General features: G+C 38.0%; 1 protein-coding gene across 4 annotated transcripts in view; it reads right to left on the reverse strand.

Annotated features, from left to right (window-relative positions):
• LOC131525450 (NACHT, LRR and PYD domains-containing protein 12-like) overlaps positions 1 to 15,350 on the reverse strand; it is a 70,073-nt gene extending 54,723 nt beyond the window's left edge. For 2 of the 4 annotated variants that reach the window (XM_058753071.1, XM_058753070.1), the window contains exons 1-3: positions 8,805 to 9,282; positions 5,068 to 5,167; positions 4,794 to 4,889 (exon numbers count right to left, since the gene is read on the reverse strand). In XM_058753071.1, the coding sequence (XP_058609054.1) occupies positions 4,794 to 4,889; positions 5,068 to 5,117 (146 nt within the window). In that variant the 5' untranslated portion in view covers positions 5,118 to 5,167; positions 8,805 to 9,282. Of the gene's footprint in view, positions 1 to 4,793; positions 4,890 to 5,067; positions 5,168 to 8,804; positions 9,284 to 15,234 lie in introns of those variants that run through there. The other 2 variants (XM_058753069.1, XM_058753068.1) reach the window with 2 other exon arrangements.
• Positions 15,351 to 15,676: the final 326 nt, after the last annotated feature.

The following is a 15,676-nucleotide window of genomic DNA, read 5'->3' on the forward strand; positions in this document are numbered from 1 at the left end:
AGGAAGGGCTGACGACTCCAGGGGGCCGACCAACGGCGGCAGAGCATGCGGACATCCGGAAGACTGCGGTGGAGCTGGAGTGACAGAGGACTGAGATGAAGGAGGAGGCAGGAGCGAGCGAGCGAGCAGGCGGGCAGGAGGGTGGGCATTTGTGAGCCTCCGGGCTCTCGGGGCTACCCTTGGGAATAGAAATCCTCCTTTGACAGGACTTAGGAACAGTCCTCCCTCCACTTTCCATTCACCCAGATCCATTGGGTCATTGACTGGTGCAGTGGGCGGAGCTCCTCTCCACGATCACACTGGCCACGGCTTTCTCCCTTGTGGCGGGCGTGGTTGCTGGCACTCACACCTGGTCTGATGGTAAACACAGCTCTGGCTCCGTGGCGATCCTCAGCTCTGTCGCTCTGTGCGGCGATGGCTCATCGGTCGCGGAGCTTTCTTCTGCGCTCTCGCTGTCCATCGTGCCCTCCCCCGTGGCGAGCTCTGTAGCTAGCTCTCGCACCTGGTCTGACGTGTTGGGCTCTTGCTCCGGGGCGATCCTCAGCACTGTCGCTCCATATGGCGATGGCTCATCGGTCGCAGCCATCCGTCAGCAGTGGGCGGGGTGATGGTGGGCTCGGCTCCGGGTTGAGCGGCGTTCGTGATCGGGGCTAGACACTTTCCAGACACCGGACGATCGCCTCCCTCTAGTTCAATCCCATGGTGTCTGGGAGATCAACGGGGCGATGGCAGTTTGCCCCAATCTTAAACAGGCACTTCAGCGCTTCATCGTCCAAGGTGGTGGTGACGGCGAGAAGGCTTAAGTCCCCCGCGAAACTCACAAGATCCTGGAATCTCGCGGTTAGCTCCATAAAGAAAAAAAAAAAAAACTTTCAAAAACGAATAACAAAACACGGGGTAACACCACGTATTTTCACTTTTGGTCCGGTCTTCTGTCACAGCTATGGTGAATGAAACGCACAAAGAATATGATCAATGCAAATAGTTTTTAATAATCCACAAAAGGGCAAACACAGTTTGGACAGGCAGGATCACATGTAGGGACGTAGTAGACCGGACAACAAATATTGAACAGAACACAACTTCAATAAGAGGGATGACGAGGGTAATTAATGACACACACAGAGATTAATGACAGAGACAGAAACTAGGTCAAACAGAGCACATGGGGAAGGAAATGTGAAGAAACAAGCGAGGACAACAGCGAAAATGGCAGATCATGGAAATAAATGTTATGTTCCAGGCTGTGCAGGGGATGTGATGTGCAGGGATGGATTGGTGTCTGTATTCAGAAAGGCACGGACAGCAAATAAAACGCGAACGCGATAAAACAAAACGCGAGCCACTAAAGGGACATTGCTAGCTGTAGCCTGTTACATTACAGTACAGTAAGGAGAGATGACTGAGGATGATGGCGAATGATTTACAGATCCTGAGCACCACTGAGAAGCATCTGATCTTGTAAAATGTGTGGTAAGTACTGCTGCTCCATAGTATAAACAGAAGTACGTGCGATCACAAATCGCGAAAGTGAAAGTAAAAAGCTATCGTGCATTTGAAAGCAGTTTCAGTGCCCCGCATTTTAATAGCGGCTCCCTGATGCCCGCATTTTATTTACAGTATAATTACCCAACGATATAACTGCGCAAGAAAGTATTGAAATACATATTTTCCCTGTGTTTCCTTCCTGCCGTACGAGCTACTGAAATGAGTTGCACTGTGAAACGGCCAATCAGAGCAGAGCTCAACATTGAGCCACACTGAGAAACAGCTAATCAGAGCAGAGCTCAAACATTATTATTCATGACCCTCCCAAATAAGCCAATAACAAACCATTTAATTCTAGGGAGAAATCCTAGGGTTGTAAATGCACATGTAAAACCGTTTCTGCAGAATTTTTGCCCTTACCTAAGCTACATACCTTCTACAGTATGTAGATATCAGAGAACAACTTAAAATATTGTATCAATGCATTCTATGGCACCTTTAATGCATAGTTTATATTTCGCAGGTATATTCTCCATCTGTAAATGTTAAAAAGTCATAGAAACATTTCCATTTTGCTGCATGAGTCTTCTGCTTTTCTGAGGCCCTTTCACACAGGACTCGGCATGCGCTGCGCCTGCCGCTGGGTTCAGCGCAGCCCTTCAGATACAAGGAGATTTGCGCTATGCTCGCCAGAGCGAAGTAGGCAGAGTTTTCTAAATTTTTAGTGGGAGTACTATACATCTAGTCATTGGATTGATGTTCCACCTTTCGGTCAGCAGCAAAACATGTATCTGTCCCGTGCTAAGAAGCGAGCGATAGCAGTAGCCCTGCTAGTAATAAGAAGAAAGAGCAGCAAGGAAGAAGAGGCTGTGGGTGCATGAAATCCTGAGGTCCAGAGAACAGTTTGGGGAATTCAGGCTTGCAAAGGAGCTCTGTTTTCACAGCGACCGGTTCCAGGTGTACTTTCGGCTCAGTAGGGAGCAGTTTGACAGCTTGTTGAGCAGAGTCAGACCTAGAAACTCAAGGATCCATACAAATTACAGAGAGCCAGTTTCTTCAATGGAGTGTCTGGCAATTTGTCTGAGGTGGGTGATTTATATTGAAATAAAATGTGATAAAAAAAAAGATCTACTTTTATTTCACAAGCTACACACAGTAGGCTATATACCCCATACATGTCTTTACCCCACTCCCGCCCACACATCAGTTTCTTAATTGGAGGTGGTTAAAAGTTTAAAAGTAAAAAGGTTTTGCTGTTTTATTTGTACTGATAGTTAGATTTTACTGAACATTATAATGTTTTACTGAACATTATAATGCTAAGCCCCCCTGAGGATGAAATCCTAGAACTGCCCCTGTTCATAGCCTTTAATATGTATTGTTTCACTGGACCAGTGTTAATTTCGTCGACGAAGACGAAAAATATTCGTCAACGAACCTTTTTTCTGTGACTAAGACGAGACGTTGACGAGCTAAAATTAATATCTGATGATAAAAACTATGACGAAATTTATGCCGCGTCTTCATTAACAAGACGAGACGGGACTAAAATGTTATTTGAGGACTACCGAACATTCAAAATACATCCTATAGGCTAAGTGAACTGTATTGTCTTTCAAAATGTGCGTCTCTGTCATTGGATTGCAATCAGATGAGGAGCGTTTATATCTAGTCTCAGTATGGCAGCCGCAGCAGACGGATAGGCTACCAAAACGCGAACTAGCGACCTGAAACAATGGCCTCAGCACCTGAAGGTTTTTTTTTTTAGGGATAGAGTGACCAGACGTCCCGTTTTTCCCGGGAGTCACAGTTCGTTATCGATAAACTTAAAGTTAGTGAGTCGCGCTGATAGAAGCGCTCTCTCTCGCGCACGCTCCACTTCTTCGGTTCTCAGCGCTCAAATACACACACAGCAGTCCTGTGTCTATCGTGTAGAGTCAGAGTCTCTCACATAAATACAGTCGGTTATGGCTTACGTGAGCGTAAACAGGTGGGTGAAAACTGAATGTGTGTCAGTATTACATGCATGCCTTCCGTCTTAAAGGGACAGCATTCCTATCCGTGTCATAAATGTTAACCAACAAAAGATGTTAAATAAATGTATAATTAAGTAAAGCTACTGTATCTGTAAAATGAGTTTAATTTGTATCTCTACCAAAAAATGAAAATGTATTCCAGTTTTTCCAAATTCAATCCTTGATTCAAATTTCTCATAAGCTTAATTGATTTGGTCTAAAGAGAGAAGAATTGATGCCTATTTTTGTTTGAATACTACATATAAAATAGCTACCAAAATAAATGTTGTTAACTGCACTTTGACTAAAAGTAAAGACTAAAAGTTGACAAAAATACAATGACTTTTCGTCGACTAAAAAGACTATTAAGCATTTTCGTCTCAAGATAAAGACTAAGACTAAATCAAAAATGCCTGCCAAAATTAACACTGCACTGGACAACATTGGGAAGGATGTGAAAAAATAAAATAAATAAAATAATAATAATAATAATATACATTGATTTTGTGCATTCATTATAACAGACATGCATGCTTACTGTACAATTCAGTACATCTCGAAATTGTCTTTACCTTGATAACAATCCTTGGTGATCAAAACTTCACTAACAAGATGCTGGTTTGCTGTATCCAGCCTAGAAACATTGTTTGTGTATCATCTGGTCATACAGCGGTGGGATGTTTTGACATTCTGTTCTGTCTGTATTTCACACAGCATCATGTGCGAGAGCTCGCGCTTTTCAGAAACAACTACAGAATATGATGGAACTTGTGTTTTAAAATTGCAACACACTGGAATAAAGAATTAACAGAAAACTTATTCTTTCTGCCATCTCTGATGATTTTCTTTATATTAGCGCTGATTTGGACTGATTGTTTGAATGCATTCTCTTACGGGATCATTGGACATAAAACTTGCCTGGAGTTTAGCAGCTTAACATGACTGATCCCAAACAGAGAAGCGAATTTGGTTAAAAGGTTGTAATATAAATTTCTTCCTACCAGAGTTACAGCTGTTTGCGGCATTTATAAACCACCAACTTCTGAGATCATCTAACTGTGTGCCATAAATTAAGTTAATGGCACAATTCCATGTGCTTCAGCAATTTATTTGTGCTATTTGCGTTAAATTATTTGAACATGCTAAAGGATTTTAAATTAATTGCATTTAACGTGTTAACGTCGACAACCCTAATACCAACTAACCCTTTGAGCTAAACATTCCCTATATAATAAAACAAAAATCTAATATTATAAAGCACATTTTTTATGGAAATGTTATTCTGAGTACCTGAGATCAGGCTGTGTGTCTTCAGTCTTCAAATATATTGGCACATCCATAGAGTGGCTACTCTTGACAGACACACAGCTAGGCTCTGGGTTTGAGCTGTAACAGAGAACAGATTCAGGTTAATATTTTAGATTACTGTGTTCATTCTTTATGATAGGAACCATATTAATATAAATACATTCAACTTTCATCAAAAAGCACTTTTTCTTTTCTTTTTTCTCTTCTGTACACGGTTTCTATGATCAGTGAGCTTTTTTTTCTGTAACGGAGTTACCTGCATTCTGGAGACAAATCTCCATCTCTTGATCCTTGTGAATCACTCATGATGATGAAGCTGCAGGTGAATCTGAGGAGTTTGATCTCATCTACTGACTCTGAGTAAAAATAAAATAAAATAAAACATTCAGACACAAAATTAAATGATTAAATTGATTTAATAGCTTTATAATTCAGCTGAACATATCTGGAGTGTGGGAGAAAAAGGATCATGTGACTGTGTAAACACAAGCTCAGTCATACATTAACACGTACAGTGTGGTGGAACTATGATAGGCAAAACCCTAGAAGCGAGTTAGCATTTTAGCACTTGTTCCATCGTCCCAGAGTCAATGGGTTTTTGGTTAAATCCCTTAAATAAGGTCTGTTGTTCAGACAGGCTCAAGATACTTTCACGTTTTATTCTACGACATAAAACACACCAGTTACAACCCACTCGTGATTTTTTTAAAACTTATTTTTCTTAAAAAAGACGGTTGCTAACAAGTTGCTAAATGGGACTACAGGCGCTGTCGGAGACATTCAACGTCATCACGCCGAACAGTTTATCAATTTACAGTATTTTCCAATCGTAGTATAATTTGTAATGCAATTATTTGTAGGATAACCAATGAATAGTTTCCCGCATTTTATATTTTGTTCGACAATGTTTTTTTGCTTTGCCCCGAAATGCGACATGTCTTCGGAAGATGCTCGAGTTTATCGCTTACTGATGCGGAGACTCTGGGTTTGGACCATAAGATAAACTCATATTACGATTATTATTACACCACATTTATGCTTTACGTGGTGAAAGCGAAACTTTAATTTTAATGTGGCTTTAAGCACTATGCATCATTAAATGTTTACAGCCACATGAGGCTGTTAGAAAGCATATAGATTGAGGATTTTCTCGAAGCAAGGATAAAATAACTTGTGTAACCACCCTAACAAAATGAGAGCTGAAATGTGGGACACGTTCAAGCTCACGACTATACCCAACGTTTTGCTACGGTTTCCGGGTTGAACGACATGTTTCCTGAAAACGGTGTGCAACAGGGTTCGAGATACGTTTTCTCTTGTTTGGTGGGTGTGTCAAATGTCAGCCCAATCAGCAGCAACTTGTATATAAACCACGCGGTGGGCAGCTCGCACAGTGGGTCCAAGTGAAGTCATTTAATATGTGTCTGCTGCAGCTCGGTATACTCAACAATTGAAGATATTAGAAGACATGTTTGGCGTAAGAGTTTTATAGTAACATATGTTACATGATGATGATGAATTTGTAAGTAAATGTAATTAACATCAAAATAAATTCACAAGAGCAAGTATATTGTTTGCACATGTTTATTTACATTAAAGGCAAAATAACTGAAATAATAAGAGCACAAGTATAGTATAAGTATAAGAACTTCTTTAAGTCTGTCTAAATATCATGTAGTAATTGCAATGTCTTCTGGTCCATATCCTTTCCTTAGGAAGGTGTGCTAGACACTGATTAATGTAACAAATACTATACATATTTATATATTTTGCTATTGTATTGTGGGTGACACTTTCATAAACTTTTCTCATATTTTTTAAATGTGTAGGTTTTAGTGATATAGTGGTTTTCTAATTATTTGACTGGAAGGACTCAATGTGTGTCCATAGATAATTATGTTTCTGCTCCTTTAATAGTGAAGACAGGTGTTCCTCAAGGATCAATTTTGGGGCCGATTTTATTCTCTATTTATATAAATGAACTTGGTAAAGGAATTGAGCCAGCAAATGTACATTTTATGCAGATGACACAATTCTCTACACTATGGCTCCATCTTTAAAAGTGGCAATGGACTCTTTACAGAACGTTTTTAATTCATTTCAGACTTCTCTTGGTAACTTAATTAACGTTGCGGGAACGTTTCCAGAAGGTTTCCAGAACATTTCCCTAACCTAAAGGGAACGTTCTATTTACGTGAAGAAAAAAATACTGCAGCGTATTTTGCAGTATTAAACACATATTTATGCCGATTTCATCAGGCTCCGAAAATTCTTCAAAAAGAACACAAAGACTGGCCTTCAGCTGTAGTTGCAGCACGTCATCAGAACAGGGTGTTCAATGCACCACCGTTTCCATTAAAAAAAAGTTTTGTACCGTTTTTTCGGGGCTGAACACAGCCGTGGTACTTTATTCACTAAAATAAGTTTAATCTTACCATATCCAAAAACTCGCTCACTCTGCTGTTATTTAATAGATTAAATGCATTAGAATTTTATTGAAGGTGGGGATACGTTTTTAATTAAAATATTCATATTAATCAAGGATTTATTGACTTTTAATGCAACTTATTTTGAAATGTACAGAAAGACGTGCTTTCAAATGTCCTTTAGATTATTTTATTTATTCACTATACTATTTATTACTAATGTCTCATTTCAGTTTGGCTCTAGTTTTGTATTTATTCCATATGAAAATGTTCATGTATGTGGATTCAAATTCATATACAGAGTAAATCCTTTTCACTGAACATGTTAAAAATAAGTTTGAGAGAGTTGTCTGGAGCTGGTGGTGACGACCGTGCTGCTGGAGTTCCTCTATAGCCTAAGTTTAGCCGTTTAGTTCTGCCGCTTGTATTTATGCTTCAAATTTCATCAAAGTTATATTATTTTGTGAAGATTATCTTGATGGACAAAACATGCAAGTTTCATGAACTATATGGTTGAACACAGAGCTTATTTTTTGCGATAGAGGCTACTAAGTGAAAATAGCAGTATTCTTTAGTGATATGCTATTTACACAGTGCAAATAGCTTTAGGTTCTATTTATTCTATGTTAAAATAGCAGGATCCTGCCAATTACTTATTGCAGATATTGAATAAAAGGGTATGATTAATTGTGGCGACAAACATGATTAGAGAAAAACATTACTTATTGCAAATAGTGGCAATTATCTGCACCTCTGCATTGTAATACGTTATAAAATAGTATGCAATAACTTATTGAGTGTAATTTTTTAAGTTTATTTCAAATTATTAAATGGATGCCACCTTATTGGGACAAAAGCTCTCACTACACCTACCCTAACCCTACCCGATACTTTATGTTCAACTTTTTGATTATTTCCTTCATTTTTCTTAAAAAAAGAAATGCTTTTCTGATGTGATTTGAAATTTAAAAAGGGAGAAAAAAAAAGTTCGCCAAAAGGCAGATTCGAACCCCGGTCGATCGTGTCAACAACACGGTAACACACGCTTTTCCGTCTGCGCCACTGAATCTGACAAATAGCGGCCGTCTTTTGCAAATTTGACTATCCAAATCATACGTTTATGGGTGGAGTTAGTGTAAATAGCCTCTTCCAACAACATGGCTATTTGCACTTAAATAGACACTCCGATTTTTTTTTTTTTTAATATTCCCAACAATTAAACAGTTGCCCACAGAAAAAAATCAGGGGGTGCTGCAGCCCCCTCAGCACCCCCACTTCCCGCACCCCTGCACACTTATTAAATAAAAACAGGCCTGTATTCATTCAGTTACTGATTACTGTAGATCATATGACATGCACTCTGTGGCTGCCTGTCTCACAACAAACAAAAAACAAGACTGGGGAAACAAATACAAATGAGAGCATAATACATATACTGTTAAACTTCTGAAGAGTCACAGACATCGCCAAACATACAAGAAACCTCGAGGGTCAAGGGGAAATAAACCCTTTATTACATTGTATTTATTGTTTGTTTGATTTTATATCAGCACACATGAACACTCACCTTGACCAAACTTTTACACTATTCTCAAATCCTCCAGCTTTAACACCATAACAGAAATCCCTGACGCTTCTATTAAACACTTTGATGCTCGGTTTTTCCGTGTCGTAGTTGTATTTTGCTGGCTTAAAATGGCGACAGGAGAACTCTAACTTGCTTTCACTTTTCATTTGTGACGAGAGAGTTGTTTTTTTTTTTTTTTAAATGCCCAGTGTTTCCCAATCCCAGTAACGCCCCATTCACACATGTCCGGTTCTTGAACGAATCGTTCTTTTGAGCCGGTTCTCAAGAAGTAACCGGTCGAGCCGGTTCACAAAGTCGAACTGAATCGAACTTTAGTTCTGGGTCGATGACGCAGCACGCACAACTCAAAAGAACCGAGTGAGCCGGTTCAACCAGCTGTCGAAGTTTGCCGAGGATGCTGACACTGCGTGCGCATCGATGTCTGTAACGTGCGGTGTAGGAGCGAGACTTTCAGGAATCTTATCCAGGTTGTAGGGATTCGCGGATGAAACTGTGACCACAAACACCATCAAGTGAATGAAAAGCCATCATCAGCTATATGTGTTCACAAAAATAGCTTTTTACTTGAATGTTTCATTATGTGTTGAAATGACTTTGATTTATTGATACAACATGGCACTGAGTTGTTAGAAAAAAAATATATATATATATATTATATATTTATATTTTTTATTTATTTTTTATTATTATTATTATTATTTAACCTCTCTAGCAGAGCAAAATCTGGCAGAACCGATCACCGGTGATCACCGCGAGATGCATGCCGGTTACAAAAGTGTCCGAGTTACGTCCGCCTTGCTCTGATGTCATGCTGACGTGTGCCAAAAAACTCTGGCGACGGCGAGGCGGCTGTGTCGGATCGATTATCTAATAACCTCCCTGGAAAAATAATACAGTCAAGGATTGACTCGAGCCAGGCGCGCAGATGGCACTAGGGACGGGGGGGACATGACCCCCCCAAATTCATAGTGACCCGATCCGTCCCCCGCCCTCACTATCGCTACGAAAGGCGACAAAAATCGGTAAAACAGAGGATTAACCAGTGTTTGCACTCTCTCTGAGTGACGCCGGGGCGCGAATCTTTTTTTCCCAGGATGGTATGGGAAGGTCCCGCCTTTTTCGCCTCTGATTGGCTAGAAGGGTCTCCTCCTATTGGGTAGGTTTAGGGGTCGAGTTAGTGTAGCCAATCGGAGAGAGCCCTTCTAGCCAATCAGAGGCGATAAAGGCGGGACCTCGTGCCTGTATGAGCGGTAACCATAGTGATCATATACAATTTATGACTGAGCTGAGTCGGTGATTTTCTGAACTGAAAAAAATCGACTGCAAGTGCCACATAAAGGCAATGAAGAGACAAAAAACAATCACCTCGTTTTTTCAAAAAACAATCAATGTAAGTATCCTATGCCTGTTGACTTTCCCAGATGTGGCAGATTAGATTTGTTAAGGGAATAACTAGTCTGACAAAATGGCAAGAATGCTTTTGCACTTAGCAAACACAGCAAAAACTATTTATCGTCAGGAAATAATGTTTTATCTTATCATTTAACCCATTGTACTGTATAAATTGACTGAGGTATGTTCACTGTCGTGAAAGCCACTATAAAAATAATTATAAGTAAATTTGTGTGGTGGAAGGTTTATGCAAACAACAAATAAAGGCCTACATAAACTTTTGACATCCTCTTATAGCAGGAAATCGGAGGATATAGATTCTTAAATTATGGACTATGAAAAACATTTCATTTTTTGTTCATAATGATAGACTTTGTATGCTGAGATAAGCAAATGTTTAAATAAAACATACTTTGCTGAAGACATGAAGTTTTGGTGGGTGATTGGCATACTAGTCAAATAACAGTCTGATCATGAATTGCTAGTGGTGATCAGGTAGGCCTTTGTTTACCTTTGTTCATTGTTGTTTATCCATGATTTCAAATAAGAATCCCCCAATGGCTTTTTAGTGCAAATCATTAGCCCAAATTACGCAAAGCAACTACTTGAGCACTAGTTAAAGCCCAAATTACGCAAAATAACGAATTGAGTTTAAATAATTTGCTGACAGCTTGGTCCCCCCCAGTTAAAAAATCCTATCTGCGCCCCTGACTCGAGCGGGCATTGGATTTCAGTTGCTACAATAGCTGTACTCGTAACAACAAACTACTATCTGAAATCTCAAATCTTTTGTTTGAATTGAAACTCTGGTACCCGTCGGAGGAGATTTCAGTGGCGATGGATGAGACATTAGATCGTTACCCACCTAAATTTAGTAACTCGTACTCGAACCTTCAATTCACAGACTTCTGTTTAGATAACAATGTGGTAGACATCTGGAGGGCTGGGAATCCAAATCTGAGACAATTCTCTTGGTTTAAACCAAATGGGATTTCCAAATCCAGGATTGATTATTGGCTAATTTCTTCTAATTTAACTGAATTTATCAAAGACATCTCAATCACATCAGCACCCTTAACTGATCATTGCTGCATTTCTTTATCTTTCTGTTCGAATAAAAGAGAATCGCGAAATAAGGCTTACTGGAAATTTAATTCTCGCAAATTAAATCACTGATAATTAGAGCAAAGTTAGATAAAGACCATCCTTCGTTCACAAGTACTGTTCACAAGCACCTAAAACACAAGAGTCGGGAATTATCTACACATTTCAGTAAAAATTTGAGTAAAACTAGATTTGGAGGAATTAACAAGAGAGTTAAGTGAGTTATGTAATAGAAGTGAAATGGATGATGAAACTAAACTAAAAATCTCATCTTTACAATCTCAACTTGATCATTTGTGTATTCAAAAAGCCAAAGGAGCTTATGTGAGATCTGGAGCAAGACGGATAGAGAAAGGGGAAAAAAGCAATAGCTATTTTTGTAGACTCGAAAAAAGGCGACAGGAAAAAAATACTATACTTTATGTTAATGGAATTACAAATAATTGCCCCAAAATTATGTCTTCTGAGATCTTTAAATTTTATAGTACTTTATATAGCTCAAATTTTTCTGCACAAGATTGTAAATTTCTTTTTGATAGAATACATACTGATATACCACAGATTGGCGAAGATTTTAGAGATTTATGTGAGGCGGACGTTAAAACTGAAGAACTTGATAAAGCCATAGATAAATGATCCTCAGGAAAATCTCCAGGCCCTGATGGCCTCACTCCTGAATTGTATAAATTCTTTCAGGAAGACTTGAGGGATTTATTGTTTCAAGTCCTTCTTGAATGTATTAACAGTAATGCACATTACTCTGATGCCCGAGCCAGGCACGCATGCGCGACACATAGATCATCTGCGCCCATTACTCTTCTTAACGTGATTATAAGGCTTTAGCTCTCGATTTGCAAACAGATTAAAGGAAGGACTAGACCAAATAATAAGTGAATCACATCTGGTTTTATGAAAGGCAGATCAATACATAATAATATTAGGCTAGTTTTAGATATTTTAGATTATCATGAATGGATTGAGGATGATGGTTACATTATGTTTTTGGATTTTAGAAAAGCATTTGACACCATTGAACACAATTTCATATTTGATTCTCTTAGTAAATACGCTTTTGGCAACAATTTCACATCTTTTGTTAAAATGTTATATAAAGACATTAATAGTTCTGTATCACTATTGCATGGGACGTCTCAGAGATTTAATATCACACGAGGCATTAGGCAAGGCTGTCCCATTTCCCCCTTCTTGTTCATCTTGGCTGTAGAAGTGCTTGCTATTTTGATCAATAATGACAATAGTTTTGACAAACTCAGGGTATGTGGAAGACACATTTCTATTAGTCAGTTGGCAGACGATACGACTCTTTTTTTAAAGGATAAACATCAAATTGATAGAGCTATTAAATTAGTTAATTTCTTCTCCAGTGCTTCTGGTTTGCACTTAAATATAAACAAATGTGAATTAATTGCAATTCATGACTTTTTATGTAATATCCCTGTTAAAACTTCTGTAAAATACCTGGGTATTACTGAAGATAATAATCATAACATTCAGGAAAATTTTGTAAACAAATTTCTAAAAGCAAAATTAATTCTCAACAGTTGATTACAAAGAGATGTATCTATTTTTGGAAGAATCTTATGAACCAAAATTGAACTTCTCTAGATTGGTTTACCCAGCCTCTTCACTTGGTATCCCTCTTCATTTAATAAAGGAATATGACAGCACAATTTTTAATTTTATTTGGAAAAATAGGCATCACTATGTAAACAACAATGATTTGATTCGCAGTTTTGAAGAAGGAGGTCTGAATGTTATTGACAATGTCTTAAAAACTCAATGGTTAAGATCATTTCTTCACAAAACAAACAGTATATGGTTTACAATATCTTCTTCAGTGTTTGGGAAGACAGGTGGTCTCGAATTTTTAATCAAGTGTGATTTTGAATCGTCTAAGCTGCCTCTCTTTCATCAACAGGTTTTATTGTGTTGCAAACTAGCTTTTTCCCACAATTTCAGTCCTCACAAGACTTGTATTTGGAACAATCGTTTTATTTTACATCGCAATAAGTCTTTATTTTATGAAAGTTGGTTTAAATATAATATTCTTTCTTTATTGGATATGATGGATAACCATGGTGACATTCTCAGTTACACTGATTTCTGCCTGAAACATGGCTTTGTATGTCATCCTAAAGAGTTTTATACAGCTGTAAATGCCATTCCTAAAAGTATAATATTATTGATCAAAGGAACTCGTTCTCATTATTCTGTGACATTTTCTCCTGCGTCTCTGAAATTGGATACTTTGTCTATTAGACATCAAAAATGTACCAACATATTTATAAGAAATATTTTCATTAATAGACTTTCTCCAAATCAACTCAGACGTCACCATCTTTTTAAAGATTTTGACTCAAAGGAGTTAAAAGAAATTATAATGAGCTACCTCTCTTTTCCAATCTTCCCAAAAGTAAAAGAACTTCAATTTAAAATAATGAATGATATATATATCCATCGAAAGAATTCCTTCGATCAAAATTAATATTGAGGAAAACTCTTGTCAGTTCTGTGAAAGTCACACTGAAACCACTGAGAATATTTTCTTCAACTGTATTCACTCAAAGCTGTTCTGGTCTCATGTGAATAACAGAATGTATTTAATCAATATACATATTAACCCTCTTAACTATAAACAAATTAAGTTTGGAGTATTTAAAAAAGACTGTATGCAATACTACTTAATTAACAACCTTATTTGTTGTGGTAAATTCTTTATTCATAAGTGTAGATTTTTGAAATGCACCCCTTCTTTCCCTCATTTCATAAACGACCTTCAAATTATTGCTTCTTCCTTACATTCACTGTCAAGCCATAAAGCTATTACATTAGCTAATTTTTTCAACCAATTTAGTGATTCATAATATCTCGTAACCCCATCTGCATGGATTTTATTTATTTATTTACTTATTTTTTTTCATCTGGATTTCTAACTTGTATTTATTTATTGATGTTAATGATGTACAACATATATAACTTATAATTATGTCTGCCTTGTATCTGCAATTGTTTTTTTTTCCCTTTATGTCTTATGACCTAATTTTGTTAATTTAAAGCCTGTTTTGCATGTACATTTTCATTAAAAAAATAAATAAAATAAAAATAAATAAAAATCTACTACACACCCAAAAGTGTGTACTTTTTCTGCACCAAAAGAGTACACATTCTTTAAGGGCGTAGTAGGCACATTGGGACGCAGCACTAGTGTTAGAAAAATAAATGCGTAGTGACATCATTGCTTGATGACGTCAGGAACAGATGAACCGGCTCAATGAACCGAACGGTCCAAAAAGATCCGGTTCGCGGATCACTGAATCCCAGTCCTCGCACAGTCCTGCATATTTCAGGATATCCTAGCTTCACGATAAAATAAATACCTTTGACACGTTCGCTGATCACACTCCATTAAAGGGCTACAATCATCACCATATACTTCCTAAAGAAGGGACTCTTTTAACACTCTTGCACAAAAGGGTGTCAGCTTAGCGCGTACAAAGGTATAACTTACTGTTAATCATTTCACGCAATAAAACGATCTGTGGATCGTCAGCAGTGCAGTATGCTGTTCAGCCGCAGATACACAGCATGACAGTTTAAGACATCTGCAATCGACTAACAGCAATCACAATCAAACATTACTTCTCCACAGAAGTGCAACAAATCATTTCACACAATAACACGTTCACACACATCGATCATTCGATCTCCAGCAAATATTCAATGCAGAACAACCTGCATGAAAACGTGTAAGGCACACATCTGAAATCAGCTAAAAGAGCAGCTGCATGATTCATCCCACACGGTTTACATGATAGCAGTCACTGGCTTTTGACCAGCATTCATTTCGAAAACGATAACATTCATTAAAAAAAGAAAGAAGAAGAAGACCTACCAAGAGATTGTGCCAAACAATTGAAACGCAGCTGGTCTGCTGCTCGTAAGTGCGTATTTAAAGAGAAACCTGCCAACTATCGTCGGTTCACCAGCGCCTCGCAGTGTCCGGTCGCGGTCAATAACCGCACTGACGTCTTTAATTACTCACCGACTTAGACATGGTTGAGGAATACAGTTTCATTTGCGGTGTAAATGGGAGGTTTGGGGTCAGAGATATTGGTGCCAGGTTATTAACTATTTAGCATGGTGAATCGTGATTGATACAGATGATTATGATAATAAAAATATGATTAGTATAATTACTCTTATCAGTTACTAATAATCTATCAGACAACCAGTGTTGGGCACGTTACTTTAAAAAAGTAATTAGTTATAGTTACTAGTTACTTCTCACAAATAGTAACTGAGTTACATCATTGTAAAAGTAACTAATTACCAGG

The sequence above is a fragment of the Onychostoma macrolepis genome, chromosome 19, assembly GCF_012432095.1.
Source record: "Onychostoma macrolepis isolate SWU-2019 chromosome 19, ASM1243209v1, whole genome shotgun sequence".
Lineage (NCBI taxonomy): Eukaryota > Metazoa > Chordata > Actinopteri > Cypriniformes > Cyprinidae > Onychostoma > Onychostoma macrolepis.